Genomic DNA, 25,594 nt, shown 5'->3' with positions numbered 1-25,594 from the left:
TTTCAACTAGATAGTCTGCAGCAAAAAGCTGAACACCAACATTTGTCTTTACCTTTTTCCAGCAGTGCAGCCTCGCTTCCCTTTATCCCCAAGGCTTCTGATTCATCAGTATTATTATATGTTCCTGAACTTGTATTACCATCATCACAGAGAGTACCTTTACCAACCACTTCTTTGTAAGGATTTGTATAATGTTCCCGTGGTTCAGTTCCATATGCATGTTTTACCTGAACATTTCCATCACGTCAGCTTTTACTTCACTGAATCATACTGTAGCTTAGGTGTTTTTAGTCATTGGAAAAATGGCATTGAAAGCGTTAATCGCCATCAAGCGAGTACAGCACAGCATTATGCTGTAACAACAAATGCATTCAGGAAAACGCCAGTCACTGTCTAAATAAAATTCAGATTTTTATTTTAAAACTGGTAAAAGTTGTTTTTATATATATATTGGATATATATTATGATGTTACTGTATATTGGCATTTTAGCAGAAAATGCCTTATTCATTTATTTAATATTATTATTTATTTGGTGCAGAATACTGTTTTGTATTCAAACTAAGTTTGTATTACGGTTATTGTTTAAATCAGTTACACAAATGTTAATGTATTTCCAATAAGGGTTTGATTTTACTGTCATGTATGTTGTGCATATCTTTAAGTTTAATACACGTGTTTTTAAACAAAATAATCAAGAGACAGGAAAAGACTTTAGTGCAGGGAACAATTTAAGATTTATTGGACAGCCAATGGCTGATGTACTTCCAATAAAATACATCCATCCATCCATCCATTAGGGTCGCAGGGACAAAAAATACAATTACAGGTAAATACAATACAATACAATACAATGACAGAAGAAAACAAAATAATACAATACAATACAATGACAGAAGAAAACAATACAATACAATACAATGACAGATGAAAACAATACAAAACAATAAAATAAAATACAATATAAGATGCATTTGAAATACAATACAGTGAAAGATCTTTTTACAATACAGAAAATGGAAGATGTATTTCAAATTCAATGCCATGTAAGATCTATTGCAAATACACTGGCTGATGTAATTGCAAGAACATACAATGGCAATGAAAATGAAATACAATACAGTGGAAGATCATTTCATAATACAATAAAATGGAAGATGTATTTCAAATGCATCACAGTACAAGATTAAACAAAAAAATACAATACAATACAATACAATAGAAGATGCATTTGAAATACAATACAGTGAAAGATCTTTTACAATACAAAAAATGTAAGATGTATTTCAAATTCAATGCCATGTAAGATTTATTGCAAATACACTGGCTGATGTAATTGCAAAAACATACAATGGCAATGAATATGAAATACAATACAGTAGAAGATCGTTTCATTATACAGTAAAATGGAAGATGTATTTCAAATGCATCACAGTGCAAGATTAAACAAAAAATACAATACAATACAATACAAATACAAAACATTAAAATATATACATCCGGTCCATCCTGGGAGTCGATGTTCTTCTTGGGGCTCTCCTGTCAGGTCCTGGGCTGTTCGGGCTGTTGCATGAAACAAAAAGTAGTTTGAATCTTTGAATCTTGAGACTACCACAGTAAATCATTCATACAGGGAAGTGATGCACCACCTACCTTATATGAGACGTCCTCCAAAGCCCTCTTCGTCTCACGTCGTGGCTAATGTGCAGAATGAGTCTGAAAGAGGGAATTTGTTGATACACTTACATAAAGCTAAATAACACGTACATTAAATGTATCATGTAGTTGAATCAAAGGATATTCAAATCCCCATGTGTAGAATGATAAACACTTATTTAAATAATGTATGTTATTACTGCCCCTGATTTCAAATGAAGTGGCATTTATCTTGTTTTTGTGGAACACCTGAACACATTGCTACCATTGTACATGTTGTCTGTTAGCCGACTGCATTGATACCTTTTACAGTTATGTAGAGGCTGAGACAGATGATGACAACTACATTGATATAAGTATAGACTCACCACTTGTCCCACGTGTTCCTCTGTTTTCCGCTTGTTGGCTGGTCCGGGGTTGTTTGGGCTGTTGCATAAAACAAAAAGTTGTTTAAATCTCCAGACCATCACAGTAAATCATCAATACAGGAAAGTGATGCACCACTTACCGGCGAATACCCTGGAGATTGACGTCATTATAGGTCCTCTTGCACCCAGGTGTAGGTGCAAGAGGGGGTCTGGCTGTAGTCTGGAAGCTGAAGCGAGCCGCAACACTAATAGGAGTCTAAAAGAGGACATTTTTCCAACATTTTTAGACTGTCTTTTATTTAACCATAAACAACTGTCAAATAACACGTACATTAAATGTATTACTTCGTTGAATCAAAGGATATTCAAATCCCCATGTGTAGAATGATAAACACTTAGTGAAATAATGTCTGTTATTACTGCCCCTGATTTCAAATGAAGTGGCATTTATCTTGTTATTGTGGAACACCTGAACACATTGCTACCATTGTACATTGTGTCTGTTAGCCGACTGCATTGATACCTTTTACAGTTATGTAGAGGCTGAGACCAATGATGACAACTACATTGATATAAGTATAGACTCACCACTTGTCCCACGTGTTCCTCTGTTCTCGTGCGCTTGTTGGCTGGTCCGGGGTTGTTTGGGCTGTTGCATAAAACAAAAAGTTGTTTAACCCTCCTGTTACCTTTAGGGTCAATTTGACCCCATTCAATGTTTAACGTCGGTGTTCTTTGGGGTCAATTTGACCCCAGGCTGTTTTTCACTGTCAAACATATAAGAAATATCAACTTTTTTATATATTTAAAGGGCTATTTAGGTAGTCAACAAACAAACACAAAGTACCTCACACTTAAACTTGGGAAACAATATTAATTCTAATAATTTTCTGGAGGTTTTAATTGCTGGGGTCAAATTGACCCCGAGGGTAAAATATGTTAGTAAATGTGAAGGTAACAGGAGGGTTAAATCTCCAGACCATCAAAGTAAATCATCAATACAGGAAGTGATGCACCACTTACCGGCGAATACCCGGCGGATTGGCGTCATTATAGGTCCTCTTGCACCCAGGTGGTTGTGGTGTAGGTGCAAGAGGAGGTCTGGCTGTAGTGGGGCTTGGACCACCAAGGCCGGGGCCAGCCGCACCATTGATTGTCGCCTGAAAGAGGACATTTTTTAATACATTTGTAGACCATCTTTTATTTAACAACTGCCAAACACAAAACATACAGTCTAATAACACTCAAATTAAATGTACTATTTAGTTGAATCAAATGATATTCAAATGCCCATGTGTGGAATGAATACACTTAGTTAAATAATGTATATGTTACTGCCACTGATTTTAAATTAAGGGACATCTTGCAACATTTTGTGAAATACCTGATCAAATTCCTACCATTGTACATTATGTACATTGTGCTGCTAGCATACTGAATAGTTACATTGTTAGCTTTTACAGTTATGGAGAGGCTGAGAAAAAAGGCCAAGAGATCAATCAGGGTTTGCATTTTTTAAATAAACATCGGTTCAGGGCCGGTTTACGCACCTGTATGTTTTAAAAGTACCGGTTTAGCACCGGTATCGGAAACAAGTATCAACTGACTCTAATTTATATGTGAAATTAACCGTAAGTAAACATTAAAATGATTTTAAATGTACATTGTGAGCAGCAGTTTGACCATGACATTTTAGAAACTATTTCAATGAGTTTGTCCTTCGACAACAAATACATCCACACATTAATCAACATACCATTTGGGCTCTTAACTTCTTCAAGTTCAGCATATTTATTCAGAATAGCGGTCTGAAGACGTGTGGTTGAGTGTCTTGGCTGGTGTCAAGGTCAAAGTGAAGTTAAATGTAAAGAGGTTTACATGAAGGAGTTTGATGGAACATGATGACATCACAAGGTTCTGGGACAGGGATGTCTACGGCAACATGATGACATCACAAGGTTCTGGGACAGGGATGTCTGTGTACATATTGTAAAGCCGTCTGAGGCTAATTTGTGAGAATGGGCTATACGAAATAAACTGAATTGAATTGAAAATCATCACTTGTGGGACTCAGTGACTTGTTTCTACAACTTCTCCTAATATTCAATTGGAGAAAAAACAATAACACAAATAATCTACATACAACCTTCAAAGACACAAATTGTCTTTCGTGAACATACCTGAGCAGGATTGTATTAAATATCAAGACACCACTTGTTTGATTTAATTATAACTGTAATACTTCTTCATATTTGGTGTATTCTGATTGCACCTCTCAGCCGGGCTGATAAAATAAAATGAATCAGCCTCCTAAGCAGGACTGCTTAATACAATGCTTAATTGTGTGGTGCTCATATTGTTGTTATTCAGCTCGTGTTTGTGTGTCTGGTGGAAACATGCTGCATTACATTTCATTTTATTAAGTCAACACAATCAATTTGATGTTAAAATATTGTGGCAACACGGGGGACTTGGAGGCAAGATTTTGAACAAAATCAAGAGATCCAGAGACAGTGGTAGAGTAACATAAAGTGACCTTTAATAAAACGGAGAGGGAAAAGGGGGGATGGGTGTTGAGTCAACAAACGGTTCCTCCTGGTCGGGGTCTTTGGCCTTCGGTCTCACGCCTGGCGTGACACGGCTCCTTTCTCCTGTCTGGGCCGAGCAGAGGAGAGTGTCCATCCTGGAGAGGGATCCTCCTCTGTTGCTCTCCTGAAGGTCCCTTCCCTTTTTTCCCTGTGAAATGTTTTTTCTATTTTTTTTCCTGATCCGATGTGAGAGGTCAAAGGTCAGGGATGTCGTATGTGAACAGACTGTAAAGCCCTCTGAGGCAAATTTTGATTAATGCCACCAAAAAAGAAAAGCGATATCCAAAGTGTCTTCACCACCCAGAGGAGAGGCTACATGTAGCTATCAAGTAGCCCAGGTCGTTAGTTAACATTAGCGAGTAACGTCAGAAGGCTAACTGCCCACACAGTGCGTACCGGCGTCATTTTGAAATGCATTCAGGAAACTCATAAATCCAGAGCAGATGTAGTGCAGGCTGAGGAAGCAGCAGCTGGACCATCAGAACTTAAACTGATTGTGTGTTTTCATCATGTCTGACAGTGTCATCATTGTCTACCTGCTTAATGTGAATTATTATGATGTTAAAACATGCATGTGCAGACTAGGTTAAGTTATCTTTGCTCTTTCGGGAACAGTCGGTTTAAGCCACAGAGTGACTGTCATGAAGTGAGTGCAGCAGTGTCCTGGACGTGGGGAGTGACCAGTACCAGCCTGATCCGAAGTTCATCCAAGTACAGCGCCTTCAGCACAAGAAGTTACGCTTTCAGGCAAAGTGGTACAGTCAGTATCTGTGGCTGCACTACAGCCCTACATTGGAAAAGGTACTTTGTTTTGAGTGTGTCAAAGCATACACACCATCAAAAAGACCACTCTGGAAAAAAAGAATGACCCAGCCTTCTGCTTAAGGATGAGCAGCGTTTGACCTCAGGTGACCTTTATATGAGTCTGCTGAAGACAACCTCCATAGTGATGTCTTACTCAGCTCTAACAGGTATTATACCAGCAGTTCAATATAATTGACTTGTATATTTGAAGTGAATGGTGTAAAAGCTGCATGGCGCGTGTCTCATCAGAAGCTCATTTATTATACGTACATTTATATTATTATTTCACATTAATAACAAGGTGAGGTTAATAGTAGCCGTCTTATTAACACGTCACATGACGCTGTGTTATTTGATGAAAATACACAAAAGGACAAAGTGGCCCTTTCTTATTTATGTGTAATTATCTGTGTGTGTGTCAGTTTAGTGTCCAAAGCTGATCATGATGCTGAGACCTTGTGCGGTCGACTGTTGCTCCACCTAATCTTTTTCCAACCAAAACAAAGGGCACCCATCGGCAAAATAATTTGTATATTGATCGCTGTAACTTGAAGTTAGCAAGTAATTGAAACACATTGTGTCGTGAGAAGACATGAGAGCTAAACAAAATGAAATGTTTTCTATTAACAATTACAATTAGTTTTTATTTACAAAATGATGAGCGAAAAATGCCATATAATAAACAACTTACCAACCTCGAACGCTCGGTCATGCCGTGAAATATCAAACCTCTGTAAAAAAGTTATAAAGCCTCAGTCTGTTATTTCCCGACATGACCTCACTCTGGGTTAGTTATTACAAGTGTTGTTTTTTCTTGCGTTTACTCTTTTCACCCTCTGCAATGCTCATACAAGATTGATCTTTGTAAAACTGGAACAGACAAAACAAAGAGAAACATACCACATAAAACAATGTGGTACAAGCATGTCGGGGCGAAATTCTCACAAGAACTCAAATAAATGCCTCGTCGGATATCAAAATACATTTGGGGGGACTTGATGACAGAGAGTCATTTGTATTCCTAAATGCTGATGAATGGAAACAAAAGGGGCTCCAGGGCCCTTTTCTCATCCAGGGCAAAAGGGCTGGTGCTTGAGCACCACTAGGGCTCTATCTGAGCACGTGAGGCTCTCCTGACATGTCCTGCTATGCCTTCATTTACTGGAGCAACATGTCCAATGCAGGACCCTCACTTGTAACCTACTTCTTCCACCGCTGCTCGTCTCGGCGTTTCTCTTATATTAGCTGTTACATTCAGAGGTTTAAAAGGAAGAAAAAGGAGAGAAAAAAAAGCAAAGTATTTCCTGATGGTGTGCCCTCTGGGATAAAAAAAGTCCAGTATGAAGCACATCGAGGAGGCATGTGGCACATATTCACAATAACCTGGAGATCACGTGAAGCATTTCGATGACCTGTGTGCTTCAAGTTCAACCCCATGCAGCGCCTTCAGGTTTCAGCTTGTACTTTTTATTTAAAGGCATGGAATTTGGATCTGTTCTCTCCAGCGCGCGTGCCCACCTGCGCATGCGTCGCCGCGTTGAGAGAGAGAGAGAGAGAGAGAGAGAGAGAAGGATACAAACACAGCCCGGGCCTCAAATTGGACACACAAACACTCCCGCTGTCACTCTGAACCAACTACTCCCTAATTCAGAACGCAGCAGTTTCGTTTGTTGTGAAACGTTGTATTTTTCAGGACGGGGCTTGAGTGGTTGCATATTGGGGATTAAAAATCTGCAGAGCATCCCTGTGGTGGTGTTAATCGATCACATGGTTTCCGCTCCTTCGCTGTCTCCAAGTCGGGGCGTGCATGTTCTACTGGTAGATTTACTGCGGTATTACGTTACTATGTTGGAATGGATCAAGTGCTGATGCACACACACACACACACACACTCAAAATAGCGATTCAGCTTTGCACTCCTTCAGTTCACTATTGATTTTCAGTGAGGGTCCGGCCCTGAAGCCGTGTCATGCATAACGTCTGTACAACTTTTTGGGTGCGTTGATGCCTCTGGTCTCCCTCTGAAAATCATGAATCAGGAAGACAGCGGTTAAGATGTGCATTGTGCATTAAGTAGTCAGATATTTGTAATGTTACAAATGCCTTTTAATCTGGTTTTAACTCTCCGAAGTGGGATTTCACATATCCCTCATTTCAGGGAACAAGTGTTTATCAGTCAAGCATGATCCTCTTAAACTGATCTGCCTTCATCTGCTGCCCTACTCTCTCAGCTTCTCTCCCTCTCTTTTCTGTGGCATCTCGGTTTACTCCATCCTCATCTAAGCCTTGTCAAGGCATCTCATCTGTATGTGGGTGAGGGTGTGAGATGATTACAAATGACTTATCAGCTGTGCATTTCATGTTTCGGAGGTCCCATTCAAATGAGAGAGATCTATTCATATGATGTTTGACAGGAGGTAGTGTTCAAATCATTCTTCTTCCTTTCTCTATCCATCACCCAGGATAACCACATGCACTGTGTAGACATGAGAGGACCCAGGAGCACGTGAAGATGTCCCAGAAGACAACTAAAAGTAAGCTCTTCCACCATTTGTATCTGATTATTATGAATGGGACTTTCCCTCTCTTGGTATTCGCACTAATCTGATCTGTTATTACCTTCACATTGAAAATGCGGAAGGTTGTGTTTTGATCGCCGTGTATTTCTTTATTTATTTATTTGTATGCGTGTTACTCGCATAACACAAAAAGTATTAAACCAAATCGCATGAAATTTGGTGGGATGATTGGTTATTGTCCGGGGACCATTAGATTAGATTTTGGGATCAATCGGGTCAAGGTCAAAGTCATGAAAAGGTCAACATCTTCTTTTTACCATAGCAGTCAATTTTTATCCAATTGGCATGCAACTAATGCCAAAATGTTCATAATTCAATCTTGTGATATGCGAAGGTATGCGCTCTACCGAGTGCCCGTTCTAGTTTTTTTAAATGTCAATGATGCAACCAGCAAATGATCTCCATTGTTAGTTCAAACCTTCTTTTTTTTAACAAACTTTCTGGGGTAAATATCAAGTATAGTCCGGTAAAATTGACTTCCTCCTTACAGATTTGCGCAGGCGTCCAATGGTGGAGGTGAACTGCAGAGCCGACCTCTCACACAGTGAGAGCGGCCCGTCTGTTTCTGTGTCTGTGTCTATTTCCATTGAGGACACAGATGTGGATGCGGAGGTGGAGTTACGGTGCTGCTCGTGAGTTGCGCTTCCATTCTGGAGACGTTTGGAAATCTGTGGAGAAGCTGAGCTGAGTGAATCGGCCCTGTCGGCGTGATCGAGAGGTCCCGAGGGTCCCACCCGATTCTCCTTTCCAAGTCCCTCCAGGTGAGCCCGGAACGTAGAGGTCTGTTGTTCCAGGGTGATAAAACTCTCCTGCACCTTGTCAAACTGCAAAGGGAGAAGACGTCTTTAGTCCTAGCAGGTTGTTAAACCTGTGAACAATGTCGGAGTTATTTGTACCTGCTCAATGTTGGACTGAAGCAACAGCTCTGGCCAGACCGACTCACCGCTGCTGCTCACGCTGCTGCTCGTTTGCGTGTGACGCCACATTAGCTCCTGTGGAAGGGATTTCTGAGTGAAGACAGCCGACCATATCAGAAGTTGACTCTTCTTGCATGAGGAGAACTTTACCTGCAGTAATTGTGTGCTGTCCTTCAGGTGAGCCTGGCAGCACTGAAGTGTGTTCCCGTAGTGACTCAAGACTGCAAACAAAGTCTTGTCCAAAGACGTAAGAGTGTGACAAATAACACTCAAGGGCAAGGAAAATGTCAAAGATTCATGGTTCTTAAAAGAAACTCAAACAAGGAAGACAACTGTTATCATTGTAGGATTATCCGTACTTTTATTTATACTTTCTTCTTGCTTCATTTTGTACCACTTTACCGCTCTGTGTAGGATAATGTGTTCTATAAACAGAGTTGGCTAAGGCAAAACTTAATGTGAGAAAAATGCCTAAATATATTTATTGGTTAAATAAAAAGTAAACAGCACAACATTTAAGAATTTACCAGTGCCTGAAAAACAAGATTTTTGAGGGGGGTGTCTCCCCAACAAATCTAATGCACTATAATGCCAGAACCACACACCTGCAGAGCGAGCTTCACACCTGCTTACCTCTGTGTCTGTCTGGGTAGAGGCCAGGTCTCCGTGACTCCCCTCTTTAGTGAGGGTGACCCCAGTGTGGAGGTCCTCCAGCTGAGCCCAGAGGCCTTCTAGGCCTAGCAGCAAGTCCTTCACTCTGACGTCAAACTCCCCCTGCACCTGGACCAGTCTACACAGGAAGCTGGACCTGTCAGAAGGAACTGTCTGATGTTAATCCGACCGAACAAAGTTTCCAAGAAAGCCGCTGGCATGTACACTAGATGTGGAACCTTACCTCTGCTGCAGGTATGTGTGGACGCGCTTCACTTTGTCTATCAGTGTAGAGTCTCCGCCCACATCCTCCAGCGCCACCTCTGAGCCGATATCAGCCTTCTCAAGTGTGTGACACACCAACTACAGCAAGAAATAGAGAAGTGAGCGGGCCGGATGTAGTTTTGTGGGTTTGGTCGAGGTACTTGACTCTCACTTTTGCAAAATTAATTTTCATTTATAATTCTGACAGATAAAAATGTCGAGAGATTGGGACAGTGTTGCGGAATATACTTGTTGGATTGTAAATACATTTTCCAATGAAACATCTGTTGACACATGCAACTGTCCAAATACATATTTTCATACAGTAGAGAAATATTCCCAAACAGATAAAATCAATACTCATTTTGCAATCGTCATTTAAAGAATAAATGTTTGGAACATTTAAAAAAATGAAAAAGGGCCGCTCCATCTAGTCAAAAGGTTTTGAGTCTCACTATAGTGGCTTTTTGAGAGTTTAATGTGCATGGCACAAAAAGGTACGCCTGAGGCGAGGACGCGGTTCTTAACCCAATATGACAGCACCTGAGCGAGCATTAAACTCACAAAGTTTGAGCAGATTTCGGTCATTCGTCTTTGATCAATTCTACCACGAAAAATATTGACCTGCAGCCTAAATTAAATAGCATTAGACTGACGAGCTAACACACTTGCTGACGCTGCTATCATACAGCCACATTAATGGTAAGGGCTAAAATGCAAAATAATACACATTAAAATGTCTCTCCTCTGCCAATCTGGTTGAATTGGAGTGAAGACGACAGCAGCAAGGTGTCACCTCGGGCTAGAATATACAAGCTCTGATATAATACCATCAACAAAGACTTCACACTAATCTACATTTAAAGAGGGTGTGAAAATCCTGGAGATGACAGGTATTGCTGGAGGCTGCTGTGTGTGAGAGAGGGAGAGAGAGAGAGACAGAGATTTTTTGCTTCTTCAAGGTGGTTTTCTCCCTCTTACCTCCATCCTGGAGAGGAGAGCCTGTATGTGGAGCACACTGGGGTCTGACAGGGGCTCCTGGAGCACACACAACAGCAGGCTGTCCACCAGGGCAAGGGCCAGAGGAACGTGGGGGTCCCCACTCCTCGACTGGGACATCCTGTAAGAATAATGCAGAACTGTGATCCTGCCTACAGATGTACTCCAATTGTTTTTAAACTGTACATATTAGCACCTTTCTTCTTGTATACACTACTGCCTTCTGTATAGTGTATTTGTTTATATTTTGTATTTTTTCTTTCTTATTTCTAATCTGATGACTCAGAGAGCCCTGCACAAGATTTCCAAATATATCTGGACTGTTGGTCTCGCCACAAATGCCAAATAAAACCTTGAAACCTTGAATTTTTGTTTTGTGCTGTGAGCTCTTGGCCAATGTGTGGCTCACTTGGGGCAAAGAAATGCCTGATGCTTACAGTGTTCGTAGATAATGTCTGGCCTATATGGTCTTCGGTGCTTTTTACACCATATAAAGCAGGATTTTACTTTAAAATGAAGTCCTACCTTAAATCATGGTGATTGTTGTTTTCAGTAACAACCTCCTGCTGGATGCTCAGTGGAAGCTCCTCCTTGAAATAAAGCAAACTCACCACATAAACACAGAAATCCGACAACAGGGTCAAGTGATTCACATCATGCCGCTGCGCTCACCCGGTTCTGTCCTGCCCGCAGGCAGCACTTCAGGGCATGGACACAACCTCCCAGAACCGTCCACAGCAAACACATCCACAGGAGCCTCCAGAGCACATCCACCAGTAACAGAGAAGGGTGCAGCGTCGCCTCCACCTGGCAGACTGACCACACTACACCTACTGGAGCAAATCTATACCAGCCTCGTCTCAGTGTCCTCAGAGTCTGGAACCGAGATGTTTGTTGTGGCTGATGTCCAACTGGTGATTGGCTGGAACAGCTGGCGTCATGGAGCAACTGAGAGGTGGACAGCAAACTGTTCAAAGAGCAACACAGAGGAGTGAGAACTGCTTTTTTGGAAATTAAAGAGAACACGTTTCATTGTTTGTTATAGCAACACTGTGACATGAGGTGGAAATTACACATCGTTTTACTTTTGCTTCACTTTTCATCCAGTTTGGTCAATTCTGGGATCCACAAATAAATATAGTTTTGAGCAACACTCTGACCGGCAACATTCATTTCTAATGACGGGTCAGCTGTTTGTTGCATCCAGCTGAGTCACCGAGATGTCTCCCTAGTCAGTTCAGTTCTTTTTGCTCATTTCTGGTAAGCAGGTGGATGTGAACCCAGAGGTGTACCATGAAAAATAATTAAAACAAAAGCATTGCTGTCAACATAGCTGAGCAGATTCCGTTCACACGCTAGTGAAAGGTAAGTTGAATGCCACAGATCTACCGACCTCTGCCGTGTTTGCCGCCTCCCCTCGTCCATCCATCTACAGGCCAGGCCCGGGCCCCCGTCTCCCTGCTTGTCGACTTTTGGGATGGCAAACTGTCAACCACGGCATGGGAGCCACAAAGAGCCAGACCCGCCGTTTGGAACTGCTTCAGAGTAATTCGTTGAACACTCTACACCAGACTGGTATGTGATTAGTTCAGCTTGTTAAACTGGTTTTATTGGAGGATGGGTTGAATCTAGGTGACGTTTTCTTTTTTCTTTTCCCACCTTCCATCCACAAAGGAATGTGTGAAACATACTGATCACAATTGTGTGCTGGACAAGCCCTGCTCCACCCAGGTGCACCAGGAGTCACGGAGCTATTATTAAATCACACCATGTGATCAACCATGTTAACAGCTTATTGAATTGCATTACAACCACTAGTTAACATTTAGGTTTACAAATGGATTAGAGATCGTTTACACACAATTGAGGTCGACACTCATCTGTTGGAACGTTTTAGTCACTTATAAGATGAGGTAAACCTCATTTGTGTTTTCTGTGGTCATGCTGCCATCTAGCAGTGTGAGGAGGAATAATATACCGACAGATCAAGACCGCAATAGTTTCTAGAAATTAACCTGAATGGGCATCGCTTGCCCCCTAATTTCAACACCTTTGGAATTAATATAAAAGAAAACAGTGGGCAGATATAAATAATTTAATTTCTCAACACATAGACAAAGGACAAAATCGCCACAGTCTCATAATATTCCTGCAATATTTTTTCATTGTACAAGTCTATGGACTAATATAAATAATGGGCACATTAAAAGCATTTTACAATCGCTTACATTGTGTATTAACCCATGTTGTCTTTATAGGTAACTTACGTACTTAATGAAAATCTAAGTACCAGAAGTAATGTAATACTATAAGTTCCAGCTCTGTGCCTTGCTCATGAACACACAGTAGCCAGGTGATTGCTATCACAAGGTTTGAGCGCTTCCTTCTGAATAACTTCCTCTTTTCTCACTTCATTGAGAAGGAAATATGAGTGCCGAGTAGCAGTATCCCCTTCTTTACCCTCGGACACTGTGCTGTTCTTTATCACCAGTCCCAAATGAAGTACTTGTAATATTGTCTGTATTTTAATAAACAAATACAATGGAAGCCGTTTAGACCTAATAATAATATAGTATTTTTCAGTTCTGTATTTCATTACAAATACAATACTTAAGAAATTAACTTTACAAATATGTAAAATGGGCACTCGAATGTGTGTCAGGACTGAGCAACAAAACAATTCCATTCGCTTCGCTCACACAGCACGACTGTAAAATATTTGCTTTTAAGGTCCATACTTCCAAAATGTGACCCTGTATTTAATACAATGATATAATGACCCTGTTTTCAGCAGTTTCAATGGAAATGTTTTCCAGTGCTGTTTCTTTAAAGCAAGTTCAGTTCAGTCTTTGTTCATATAGTCTGTTAAAAACAAAACTTTGCATTTCTCTCTCCCGTAACTTTGTTTTCTCACAAAGTTCTGGCAGCTTGCGACTCCTTCATCATCTTGCAGACACATAAAACTGCGCTGGTCCTCAAGTCATCCCCCATTTAGCGCTGCATGTATCCATGTGCGTGTTCGTTAATGAGCATACGAGCTGCTGAGGTGTACATGCTAGATCAGACTGTGGTTGGTACAGTTCAGGGTTTTGTGATGTGGACTTCACTCGTGCCGCTGCCATTGGTGGTTGTGGTGATGATGTACTGAGTGGTGGCTTGCTGATTGGCCGGTTGCTGCTCCAGATGTTCCACTTGGCCCTGGGTTGTACTCTGAGGAGCAGTCTGTTTAGTCTCCAGCTCAGTCTGACCCTCGGAAATAACGTAGTGGGTCTGCAGGACAGGGATGAAAACGTCTTTAGTTCCACAATTAGGGGTTCAGTTGGAACCATAAGCCGCCATGTTCAATTCAGAATTTCTGCTAATTTCTCATTTTTATTGGATGAGATTTAACACACATCTGGCAGCACACTTGGTTTTCAAAAGATGTTTATGCAGAGCAGGGGCCAAACATGGCCAACATCTTCTATCCCAGTTTCTGTCACGGTGACAGTGTACATAACAATGTTCTGGAGGTTCAGTTAAGAAATCATTTAAAATAGCCGTACTTCATCACATTTGATTATTGCAGTTGCAGGCTAAGCTTTACCTAGAAGAAAACATGGTGGGAAAAGTGAAACGGCATCACAGTGATGTCATCAATAACAGCCTAATGGACACACTTTAATCAAACAGGTATCAGACAGCATTCACTCACCGTTTTCACCGGGTTGCTGTTGACTCCAGATACAGGAGTGCTGGCCTCAGCGATCACATATTGCGTGTGAGGTAGAGCCATCATCTGGATCTCAGACGCTGCAACAGGAAAGAAGTTACATATTAACCCCAGAGTAAAAATGTACAAGTCGTACAGTCTGACAGGACGACATGGGAGCATGTGCCGGACTCACAGTAACCTCGGTAGTTCCAGTTCCCCGGGATGTAGGCATGCTGCACAGTCCCCTGCTGCTGCTGCTGGGTGCTGCTGGCCTGCAGGGTGTGGCTCTCAGCTAAGGGCACAGGGGTCAGCTGGGTGGGACTCAGCTCCTGACTGGGCTGCTGGGAGGTGGGGCTTAGAGGCTGACCGGTGACCTAAAGAGAGTAAAGAGATGCAATAGTCCGTTATGAAGCTTCACATTATGGGACCCACAACACGTGTTATCAGAATCAGAGGGTTGAGGATTTACCTGGCTGGCTCCTTGTCCAGTGCCTGAGGCCTCGTTGACCTGGATGTGTTGTACCTGGATGGAGTGCTGGCTGTAGCCATGAGGGTCATGCAGCTGGCTCACATCGACTGTCGCATGTTGGGAATGTGGGGGGGAAGCCTGGGAAACACAGAAAACAAGTACTGCTTTCTCGCATTCACCTCAATCTACCATGGAACAAGACGATCTAAGTCCTAGATCAGGTCCTGGATCTTACTGGAGCCACCTGCACCACCTGCAGCTGAATGTGTTGCGGCTGGGACAGGTTGCCTCCTGCCTGAGACACTGGGATGTACTGGATCCTCTGGTAGTCTCCCTGCGCCGTGCGGTAGTCTGTGGTCAACGTTTGAGAAAGCTCAGTCATTGCCTGGGTCAGCAAATCTGTGGTCTGTGAAGAAAAGAAAATCCTGAAGTTATATCTGATGTATGTTAGTTGATCTTTCTTCTTTATTGATTCTGCTGCAAAGTCCAGTTTTCTTTGATATTTACATACACTACCGTTCAAAAGTTTGGGATCACTTAGAAATGACTTTATTTTTCAAAGAAAAGCACTGTTTTTTCAATAAAGATAACATTAAATTAATCAGAAATACACTCTCTACATTGTTAATGTGGTAAATGACTATTCTCGGTGGAAACGTCTGGTTTCTAATGAAATATCTCCATAGGTGTATAGAGGCCCATTTCCATCAACTATCACTCCAGTGTTCTAATGGTACATTGTGTTTGCTAATCGCCTTAGAAGACTAATGTCTGATTAGAAAACCCGTGCAATTATGTTAGCACAGCTGAAAACAGTTATGCTGGTGATATAAGCTATACAACTGGCCTTCCTTTGAGCTTGAAGTTTGTAGAACTAAATTAATATTTCAAATATGAATCATTATTTCTAACCTTGTCAATGTCTTGACTATATTTTATATTCATTTGATAAATAAAAGTGTGATTTTTCATGGAAGACACGAAATTGTCTGGGTGATCCCAAACTTTTGAACGGTAGTGTATATTGCCACACATTTTAAGAACACCACTGAGCTTTGGTAATTTGTTACTCTTTCTTACCACGATAGCCTCAGCTGTGGTACCGTCTGCACTGATGACGGCAGGTACACTGCTGATGACAGCCGTGGTCAGAGGAGCCTGGATGGTGTTGACGAGTTGGGCAAACTCTGGATGCTTCTTCCTGATGTGCTGAACCATCTTAGTCTGAGACACAAGCACAGAGAGTTATCAGCCGATGTCTTGGACCGTCCTGGCATCCAATTTTGAATGAGGCGATCTTTGTAGAAGTATTCCTAATATTTCTGACAGTGCTTCATCCTAACCTTGCTGCTGTACTGTTTGGCACAGTGTGGGCAACAGACCGGTGCAGTGGCGATGGTGCCAGTCAGCTGTGTGTGTGTGCTCAACATGGGGTCTGGTTCACCAGGAGCAGCCGGACGCAACTTCCGGATGCTGGGAGGCAGTTCTGCCCCGGGGTGGTTCTTCAGTATGTGTGCTTTCCTCTTACTGGCACTCTTATACACCTGCACAGAGATCCATCAGATTGATTCATTGATCGACTGAAAGCTCAGGTTCAGAGTTTGAGGTGAAGCGGAAGTTTGACGGACCTTGTCACAATACTGGCAGAAGTAGTCCCTATTGGGCTTGATAATGGGCAGCGTGAGCTCAGGCACGTCATCGATACGCATCTCCGGGTGACGCTTAGACAAATGATTGACCTGGAACCAGAGGAATAAAGCAAAGGTTACCGGAATATCTCCAACTCCTTTATCGACAAACAAAAAGCATTCCGTGTCTTGTAGCTCACCAGCATTCCTCTGCGTCTGAATCCCATCATGCACACTCTGCATTTGAACATGAAGCTCTCGAAGTCTGTGGTGGGCACCTTCAGTTTGAGGGTTTTGGAGCGGTGGATTCGGTCTGCCTTCTTGGCCTCTCTGTCGGGATTGTGCATGCGTTGCATGTGCTCCCTCAGCTTATCTTTTCTCTTCATGCCACAGGAAGTGAATTGTCACATTAGAATTGAGAGCTCTATTTACTAGGTCATGTTATCTGTCAATGCTCCATCTATTCATATTACCTTGAATTGTTTGCCACATGTTGAGCACAAGAAGTCCTTGCGGTCAGAGTGGCGTAACATGTGCAAACGGAGCTTGTCCGGCCGGCAGAAAGCCTTTTCACAATCTGGGCACTGAAAGACCTTCTCTGAATGGAAGCAGCGGATATGCTTCTTCACCTAAGGAAGAGTAAATAAGTCAATTACTATTTAAAAACAGAATGTTGCTTTGTTTAATTCTAACCAGCTGTATTGAAGAAGACTCGAAACTAGCAATTGAGACATAAACTCATCTTTACACTTGGGCATTTAGCACTAACCTGGATGAAGTCAGTAAACGTCTTCTTGCAGGAAGGACAGGTGAAGCAGCCGTTCACAGCATGCACCCCGACGTGGTCTTTGAGCAGGTCCAGCCTCTCAAAGGTATCCGGGCATAGGAGACAAGAGTAGGAGCGGTTTTCCGTGTGCACCAGCAGATGGTCCTCCAGGGCCGAGTCACTCGTGAAGCTCTTGCTGCAAATGTGGCAGGAAAAAGCGTAGGCGTCCCGGCCGTGGACCCGCAGGTGCTGCTCCAGCTTGTCTTTGTCCCGGAAGGCCTTTCCACAGTGGGTGCATTTAAACGGACGGAAACTCTTCCTAATGAAAAGGTGCTGCAGTGCCGCATTCTGGAGGTGGACAAAAGAGAGGGAGGAACTACTAGCAGGATATCCCAACAGTGTTTACTGACATGGCTCTGCTCTGACATGGGGTGAGGCTAATGGATGGAGTGTGCAAGGAGGTTCAGAAATGTCACATGAATATCAACACCATGGAAAATGACAAAAGGAATCTTTGAAGCACGTCGATTTTTTTCTGCCATCCCCCTGGTCCTACCTACCTGCACATCCATCTTTGAGGGATGCATGCATTTAGGAAAAAAGACACACTGTTGTGACGCAAACGTGGCCACTAGCACACCGAATAACTAATTGATCTAAAACGCCGATGCATTTCGCTGAACACAGCAATCTTACCCGTATCCTCTTGGCACGCCGCATGTCCTGAGTTGTGAGGTGGGCGTCCGATTGGCTGCTCTGTCCTTGATCCTCTTTTAGTGGAACAGGCAAGTACGTGTCGGAGGGCAGGGTGCAGGACTCTGAAACCGGCTCCTCTGCGGGGGGGATAAGCTGTCCCTCTGCCTTAGTCCCCGGCGCTGCCTCCGACTCCATCTCCACCACCTTCAACCCGTTCTGAGCTCCCTCGATTCGCTCCTCCAGAGGCTCTGTCAATTCCAGCATCTCCTGATTAAGAAAAGGTAAAAAAAAGAAGGTCCATCACAATTTTTCAGAGCCAATCAACTCATCAATAATCAACACAGCGCACATTAATGCGTCTCTTACCGTTGTCTTTTCCCCACCAGTGTCAACTGGTGGATCAAGACGTATACATTTTGGTGGGCGTCCCGGTCTTCTTCCTGTCCCAAATCTCTTCCTGCCTCTTCCTCGACCCCGGCCTCTGGATCTGAGAGAGGAAAGAAACAGTGAATCTGGTCATTTGGGCTCGGATATGAGAAAATGTTAAATAGTATGAAGAAAGGGGGATTTACCTAGTAACAGAGTTTAATTTGTCATCATGCATGTTGAGATGTTGCTGCAGTTGTTCAGAGCTCACGAAGCGGCGGTTACACTCATAACAAGGCCAGTTCTTCTCTTGCTCCCGGAGCACTGAAGGAACAACATGAAGTGAGAATCTTACTGTTGGCACAGTTTGTAATGGGACACAAGCTCAACAAAGGGTTGCTACAGGTTAAGGCAAGTTGCATTAAAGGCTTTTTAATGCTTAATCGAAATCATTCTAATAACTAAATTTAAGAAGAAAAAAATTGAACCACTGGGAGTTTGAAACACCACCATGCCTTGTAATAACAATCTTAGACAATTGTAGCCAACATACAGAGCTCTGCTCTTAGCATTATGGTTCTGATCTGTGATGTTAATGTGAGAGACATTCAGTAAATACGTAAATAAACAAGAGATGGTGTTGATATATGATGTGCAGCGACTCACCTTTTCTCTCTTCTTCTGTAACATTGTGGATCTTCTGGTTGACAAACTCTGCATACGATGCCGCATACCACACCTGCAGAAGGAAATATCATTCAAAGACACAAATCACTACAGACTATTCAAATATCCTTTATTCACTCTCCTTTCAGCTCTGAAAAAGATTCAACTAAACTAAACGTCCTCACCAGCTTGTCTGCTGTTTGATGCTGGGCAGGGAGCAAACAGGAGTTACAGCTTTATTTCATTACTTTGCGCACACAGCCAAAAGGGGAACGTACTACATATGAAGCCAGAGATGCACTGATCGATTGGCCACCGGTCAAAACCAGCTGCAGCCGATCGATCATCATTTTAATATAGCAGATTTTTTGCCGGTCAAATCTACACACATTGTGCTGCATGAGCGTTTTAAGTCGTACACACAGCAGCAAACTGTAATGTCTCACACACACACACAGATTCGCACACACACAATTTGTATCACCTGAAAGTCAAAAAAAAAGCCGTGGAGGAACAACTTTTAAAAGATCATATAACTTGTGCATTTTGAGAAAATGTAATGCCTATTAAAAAAGGTCTTTAACTGGCAATGTTATATTACGAACTTTCAATTGAATTTAAATGTTCATACATATCTAAATATATTTTTTTTAAACTTACAATGTGAATTACAGCAGGTCAGACATTGTAATCAAGAAAATGCCATTGTGTGTATCTCTATATTACGCAGGACAGACGCACAACGCTCAAACGGCCCGACCCAGGACTGACCTTGAGCTCTTGTTTGGGTTGGATGTTTTTGATGGATGTGTAAAAGATCTCCGAGCCGTACTGGTAGGCCACCAGGTTCTGCTCCAGGTGGTTCTGAGCAGGTCTCACAAACATCATCCAGTTACAGCCGTCTTCATCAGAAAGGTTCAACCACATGTCATCAGACTTCTCTCCATCTTTCTCTGCATCCAGCATGCACAGCTACGACAACAACAACATAGAGACCAGAGAGAGAGAGCACAACCTTAGACCACACAGTACACGATGTTTCCCTCGGTTCTCACTTTCCTAGAAAACCCTCTCATTCGCAGAAAACTAATATTACAAAGTCTACCTTTTTATGATAACTTTATTCAGCAACAAAATGATGAGCGACACAAAGACAGTTTGGTTTCCAATATCAGAATGTCCTTTTTAAGAGCAAATATTCTCTTCTTCATACAGAAGGTGCCAGGTGTACATGAACATTTTACTAAATACCAAAATAAAAACTACACAACCACAGGGAGCTGCAAAGCAATCAAACAGAGATCCGTCATGCAGAGTGCCGTTTTACTTTGAGATGAATGAAGTGGTCCTGCAGTTCACCCTGAGAAGCCAGGGGTCCCTCCACAGGACCAAACTGTGTGCGCTTCGGGATGCGCCTCTTGGTGAACACTCCGCCCAGGAAGCGATCAATGTAGAGGACCAGAGGCAAACTGGCCCGGGCCTTGGACATCACAGGCCGGTTGGGGACGGGGTGCAGAGGGCCGTGCAGAGGGCACACAGAGGGGTTGGCAATACTACACTCGTCACACCCTGAGAAGCCAAAAAAGAAATGAGATCAATAAGATAAAATCAACACATCAGCTAAATATTAGGGCTGTGAAACGATTAACATTTTTAATCGGGTTAATCACAGGATTTTGTGGATTAATCATGATTAATCACATATTACCGATATTCTCGGTATATTTTGTGAGAACATAGAGATTTATGACAAAAGACGGATATATACATTTATACATTCTTCAATACAATGGTGCTGCAACTCAGCAGTTATTTAGCAGTTTTCTTCCATATGGAACATTAATACATCTTCATCCTAAACAGAATGTTTAACCCTCCTGTTACCTTTCGGGTCAATTTGACCCCATTCAATGTTTAATGTCGGTGTTCTTTGGGGTCAATTTGACCCCAGGCTGTTTTTCACTGTGTCAAACATAAGAAATATCCACTTTTTTATTTATTTAAAGGGCTATTTAGGTAGTCAACAAACAAACATAAAGTACCTCACACTTAAACTTGGGAAGCAATATTAATTCTAATAATTTTCTGGAGGTTTTAATTGCTGGGGTCAAATTGACCCCGAGGGTAAAATATGTTAGTAAATGTAAAGGTAACAGGAGGGTTAAACAGAGCATTTTTCTCTTGTTTGTCAACCATTAACTCCACCATGATACAATCTAAAGGCCTCTAGTCTTCCTCTAGCAGCTGCTGAGGCAAACTGACTGTGTGGGTTTTCTTCATGAACTGGGCCATGATGAAAGGGACGGCGGGGACACCGCTGCAAAGCTGAAACCTCACCGACACGGACACGGACAGGTGGACAGATTGACAAGTGACATTTTTTGCTCGGTCGATGCGCGCGCACGGAGCTCTGTGGCGCGAGGCGGAGATCGATAAGTGTTAACGCAACGAAGAGACAGAAATGACATGCTGCTGTGGAGATACGATCAACAACAGATGTTTAGTTTAATAAAAGAACAAAGACGTGCTATAGAGAACATGTCAGGGGGCGGGCCAATCTTTTAATGTCATGCGATCTACCAACACTACGCCGCGATCGACTGGCAGGTCGCGATCGACGTGTTGAGACCCCTGATCTACAGGAAGTAAAAGTCGTAACAAGGTTTCCGTAGGTGAACCTGCGGAAGGATCATTACCGATGAACAGACCGTCTGCATGAGAGCGGACAGAGTTCAGATTGAAGTGGTGTATTGGAAGCTCATTTTGCAAGTGACTTTTTTTTCGTCCCGACGACCAACAACAGACGGATTGGAAGCTCATTCTGCGCATGCGTTAAATGCGTGAAAAAAAATAACTAGTTAAACCTGTAATTGAATTAACGCGTTATTTTTAACAGCACTACTAAATATATACAAAATGAATGGATTATATATGGTCATCCTTGTTTTTCTATTTAAAAAAAAGTTTCCACAGCCACTGGACATCGAATGTGTGATTTCGGAGGGCTACGATCATTTCCATTGTTTGAATACATTTTCCATTTGGCAGATTTGCCACTTGAAAATTATAAACCCATCAGATTACATTGCTTATCAAGAAAATAACTCTGTAGGACAGAACTAGATCAGTTCTAATATTCTATATAATGACTTGTCATGTTATGTGGTTTCTGCAAGTCAGTGAGTGAATAAAGCTTCATTTCAAGTGAAGACACGGAAAGAGACTCAACATCCTCTGCTGTCTGCTCTACATGAGTGACTCCTGACAGGCCGGACGACTTCACTCACAGAGGCTGTGAGGGTTGAATGATTGAGGCAGACGAGGTTCCCAGTCATCCATCTCAGAGTCTTCATCCTCATCTTCATCAGAATCATCTGTGGAGTCTGTGGCCCCGAGGGGACTAAAGGGGGGGTCCGCAACGTCCGCCATGGAGGAGAGCGAATTGGACACCGACAGCTGCTCCTGTGTTTGACCGTTTCACAGTTTCAATATCACTCCATTTATCTTTACATGAGAAACACTAATCAGTCCTCATCGCCAGGTCCACATGGAACAGTGCGATCAATATGTGAACAAAGGAAAGATAAATGTATCCGGCAGAGATTATATATTCCCTTATATTCTGTGCATGCAAAAACAAATGTTGCAATTGTCAAATCAAGGAACATTCATATATTAGAGTGACATCAATCAAAATGTTAACCTCTGATATTTCTGAAGACTATTTTTCTTCATCATATCACATGCCGTTGTCATGCCATGTTCTCACCTGGGAAACTGGCTCCAGGATAGCTTGGGGAGCCTCGGCTACATTACTGAGAACATGCAGATTGGCTGCATTTATGTTCTGTCCACTGGGCAGCAAAACTGTGACCTACGAATGAGATCACATTGCTGAGAGGCTGAAGAAAAGCAGGTGGCACACAGCAACGACATGACGGCACCTGGTAAACTTACCTGTTGCGTTGTACCATCCTGCTGAATGTAAGCCACTTGTGGCTGGTCAGCAAATAGAGTCTGAAAGAAAGTTTAATGCCGAGCTGTGATCAACTCTTGCGAGGCCAAGTGCATGCTAGGAATTGTATATATTCATTCATGAATACGAAGCACATTTGAACCAAGACAGTGAAAATAAATCAAACTCTTGAGAGAGTTAATGCTTATTTTGGGAAAAATTTGCCAAACATGTGGTCAAGAATGACGATCGGGGTCGACACCACACAATGTGCCACGGCATCCTTAAACACAACATTGAACCCCGGCCGCCCAGCAATGCATGCTGCTCTTTTGTCAGTAAAAAAAAAAGATCTGTTGTTACCTGAGTGCCATCTGCAGGGTGTATGTAAACCAGTGTGTGCTCTGCAGACTCTACAGAGGTATAGGAGTTCCCGTCTGCTGTATAAACCACCTGCTGCTGTGCCTGGTCCATCTGATCGTCACTGTACACGATCTGGGCCACTGTGCCGCCTTCAAAATGCACCTGCAACACATGTGTGGTACACAAAGCCCCATTAATCCTCCATATGAGTGTTCAACAAATGATGGTGCATGTTTGTCCTCAAGTCCTTTCTGAGGGTAAGGAATCACAACTTGGACAATCACACTTTATTCTATCAACTAGAACTATGTTTTTTGATAATGAATGTTGAGATACAGTAGAAACTATGGGGAGTGGGTAGAAGGATGCATCTGGTCAGTGTGTTGAACTTCTGATGTATCAAGTTTGCTGTATTCTGCAAATGACTGGTTGAATATAGCTTTTCAGGTAGAGTTCAGACCTGTGTGCCAGAAGTCTGACTCCACACAGCCGATGATTCCTGTTTGGTCTCCATGGCAGCAGTTGCCAGGTCTGTCGCCAAGACACGTCACTCTTGAGGCAGCCAAAGAGGCCTGTAATGCACAGACAAGATACAAGATGACTGGGGATGATAATAACTATCATATCAATAATAATAATATTAATAATGATACATTGTGATAACAGGTAAGGCAAAGTCAGATATGGCTGACTTGATTTCAATATGTATTTGAGACTGCCAGGTGATGTATTATCTCAATAGTCATGGCACAACACTGTGATTTCTAACAATGTAAGGGAGCATTACATTACAGGTTCATCAAAGTCATGTTATGCACTCAACACAGAAAAGCTTTTTAGCTGCAATAACGAGGCTTTGCAGAAGCTTCTCTTTCAGCAAAGTGACAGAGTTCAGCCCCACGTCAAATATGCAACACGGATATTTGTGGGTTCTCCAGACACAGTTATACTCGGCTGACAGGAGGTTCACGCCAAAATAAAGCAGCGTGACACTTCGGGCTGTGAGCGGTCACACAGGACTCTCCGCGGGGGTACGAGGGGAAACCAGCTCAACGTTAGCTCACGAGGCCGCCCGGGAAACGGGGTCTAAATACAGCCACATGTCGGCACAAAAAACACCGGGGGAAATCATGGCTCTGTAAACTCATTCAGAAATGGTGTTGGTATAATCAATAACAAATTGAATTCCCCCCTATTTTAACCCCGCAGGTTCTAGGTCCCAACTGGACCATACCACACAAACCAGCGCTTTAGAAATGCGGGCATTTACCGCAGCGCAACATAAGCTTTACGGTCGTATCTTGCCAAAGTAACACCGACCTGCGAGCTACATAATACTTGACAGAGCCCAGGACCTGGGCCGCATTCTGCAATGTTTCACACAGTTGGATTTCAAGCTGCAAACGACCACATTATTTGGGTACACCCACCCGTCCCCCATTTCTAGTTGAGCCCAGCCCTTCAAGACTACTGTGAACAAGGAAGAACGGGCTCCATTTTGGGTGGGACTAACAACAACCTCCACATCGAAGAGACCCAGCGAAAAAACATACATGTAATACTGGTTGAAATGCGCCCAAACATCCTGGTGATTTAATGTATATTAACATAACTACTAACGACGAGTCAAGCTACTGAAGTAGGATTGAAGCAAATCCTATTTGTCTTACATTTAGTGGAAAGCGTACAAGTTATTCTTACCTCAGAATGGTAGCTGCAGAGACGGTTGCGTTGCATATATTAACATAATCTTCCTAGCAACGCGCAAGAGCGCGGCTTCTGATTGGTGTTTATTTTCTCATGGGCTAAAAAATATCGGGGTATTTTTAAAAGATGATCTTCAAAAAATAGTATAAGCTGCTGTCAGGATTCAACAATATAGTGAGGCGGGTAGCGAAGTTACTGCCAATGTGTTTATTAATTGGGAATATGGCTTAATGGTCACTTTAAGTACAGCCAATTGGAAAAATGGAACATCCAAGTCGTCCAATTGAATTAAATCGGCAGCAGTGCAGGGATGACGTAGGTTTTGTGGGCCATCCAATGGGACATTTGAGCCGGGAGAAGCTGTCCTGCGCAGAATCGATCGCCGGCGATCCACAATGCATGCTGGTTGGATTTGTGTCCGACTTGATCCCAGCTTGCTCTGACGTCTTGAACACGTGG

At 42.6% G+C, this 25,594-nt stretch overlaps 2 protein-coding genes and 1 long non-coding RNA gene across 7 annotated transcripts; all 3 read right to left on the bottom strand.

Moving 5' to 3' along the window:
• Positions 1-633: 633 nt before the first annotated feature.
• LOC130211024 (uncharacterized) lies at positions 634-7,948 on the bottom strand. Of its 2 annotated transcripts, XR_008834913.1 has the most exons (5): positions 2,612-7,948; positions 2,164-2,279; positions 2,024-2,081; positions 1,653-1,715; positions 634-1,562 (listed from the first exon to the last, which is right to left on the bottom strand). It is a non-coding gene; the product is annotated as an uncharacterized LOC130211024 (long non-coding RNA). The 2 variants fall into 2 exon arrangements; XR_008834912.1 differs by having other exon boundaries at positions 2,164-7,948.
• Positions 7,949-7,955: 7 nt separating this feature from the next.
• Positions 7,956-10,945, bottom strand: si:ch211-151h10.2 (uncharacterized protein LOC567699 homolog). Its single transcript, XM_056441260.1, has 6 exons — positions 10,808-10,945; positions 9,807-9,925; positions 9,545-9,719; positions 9,062-9,145; positions 8,891-8,986; positions 7,956-8,818 (listed from the first exon to the last, which is right to left on the bottom strand). Exons 1-6 carry the CDS (start codon positions 10,943-10,945, stop codon positions 8,447-8,449), a joined length of 984 nt encoding a protein of 327 aa, XP_056297235.1. The 3' UTR covers positions 7,956-8,446.
• A 1,959-nt stretch (positions 10,946-12,904) lies between these two features.
• prdm10 (PR domain containing 10) lies at positions 12,905-25,191 on the bottom strand. Of its 4 annotated transcripts, none has more exons than XM_056441637.1 (23): positions 25,130-25,191; positions 23,889-24,000; positions 23,429-23,590; positions 23,068-23,127; positions 22,880-22,984; positions 22,398-22,572; positions 20,438-20,679; positions 19,882-20,082; positions 19,111-19,183; positions 18,651-18,768; positions 18,445-18,565; positions 18,079-18,345; positions 17,386-17,730; positions 17,090-17,245; positions 16,817-16,996; positions 16,617-16,727; positions 16,332-16,532; positions 16,069-16,212; positions 15,224-15,394; positions 14,989-15,126; positions 14,719-14,893; positions 14,520-14,617; positions 12,905-14,095 (listed from the first exon to the last, which is right to left on the bottom strand). In XM_056441637.1, the coding sequence occupies exons 2-23, from the start codon at positions 23,940-23,942 to the stop codon at positions 13,907-13,909; spliced, it is 3,486 nt and encodes a 1,161-aa protein (XP_056297612.1). In that variant the 5' UTR covers positions 23,943-24,000; positions 25,130-25,191; the 3' UTR covers positions 12,905-13,906. The 4 variants fall into 4 exon arrangements, with proteins under 4 accessions (XP_056297612.1, XP_056297613.1, XP_056297614.1 ...); XM_056441638.1 differs by having other exon boundaries at positions 14,713-14,893; positions 15,233-15,394; XM_056441639.1 differs by having other exon boundaries at positions 14,713-14,893; positions 15,242-15,394.
• Positions 25,192-25,594: the final 403 nt, after the last annotated feature.

Source organism: Pseudoliparis swirei, chromosome 20 (genome assembly GCF_029220125.1).
Source record: "Pseudoliparis swirei isolate HS2019 ecotype Mariana Trench chromosome 20, NWPU_hadal_v1, whole genome shotgun sequence".
Lineage (NCBI taxonomy): Eukaryota > Metazoa > Chordata > Actinopteri > Perciformes > Liparidae > Pseudoliparis > Pseudoliparis swirei.
The sequence above is the reverse complement of the archived record's forward strand: the minus strand, read 5'-3'. Positions and strand labels throughout refer to the sequence as shown.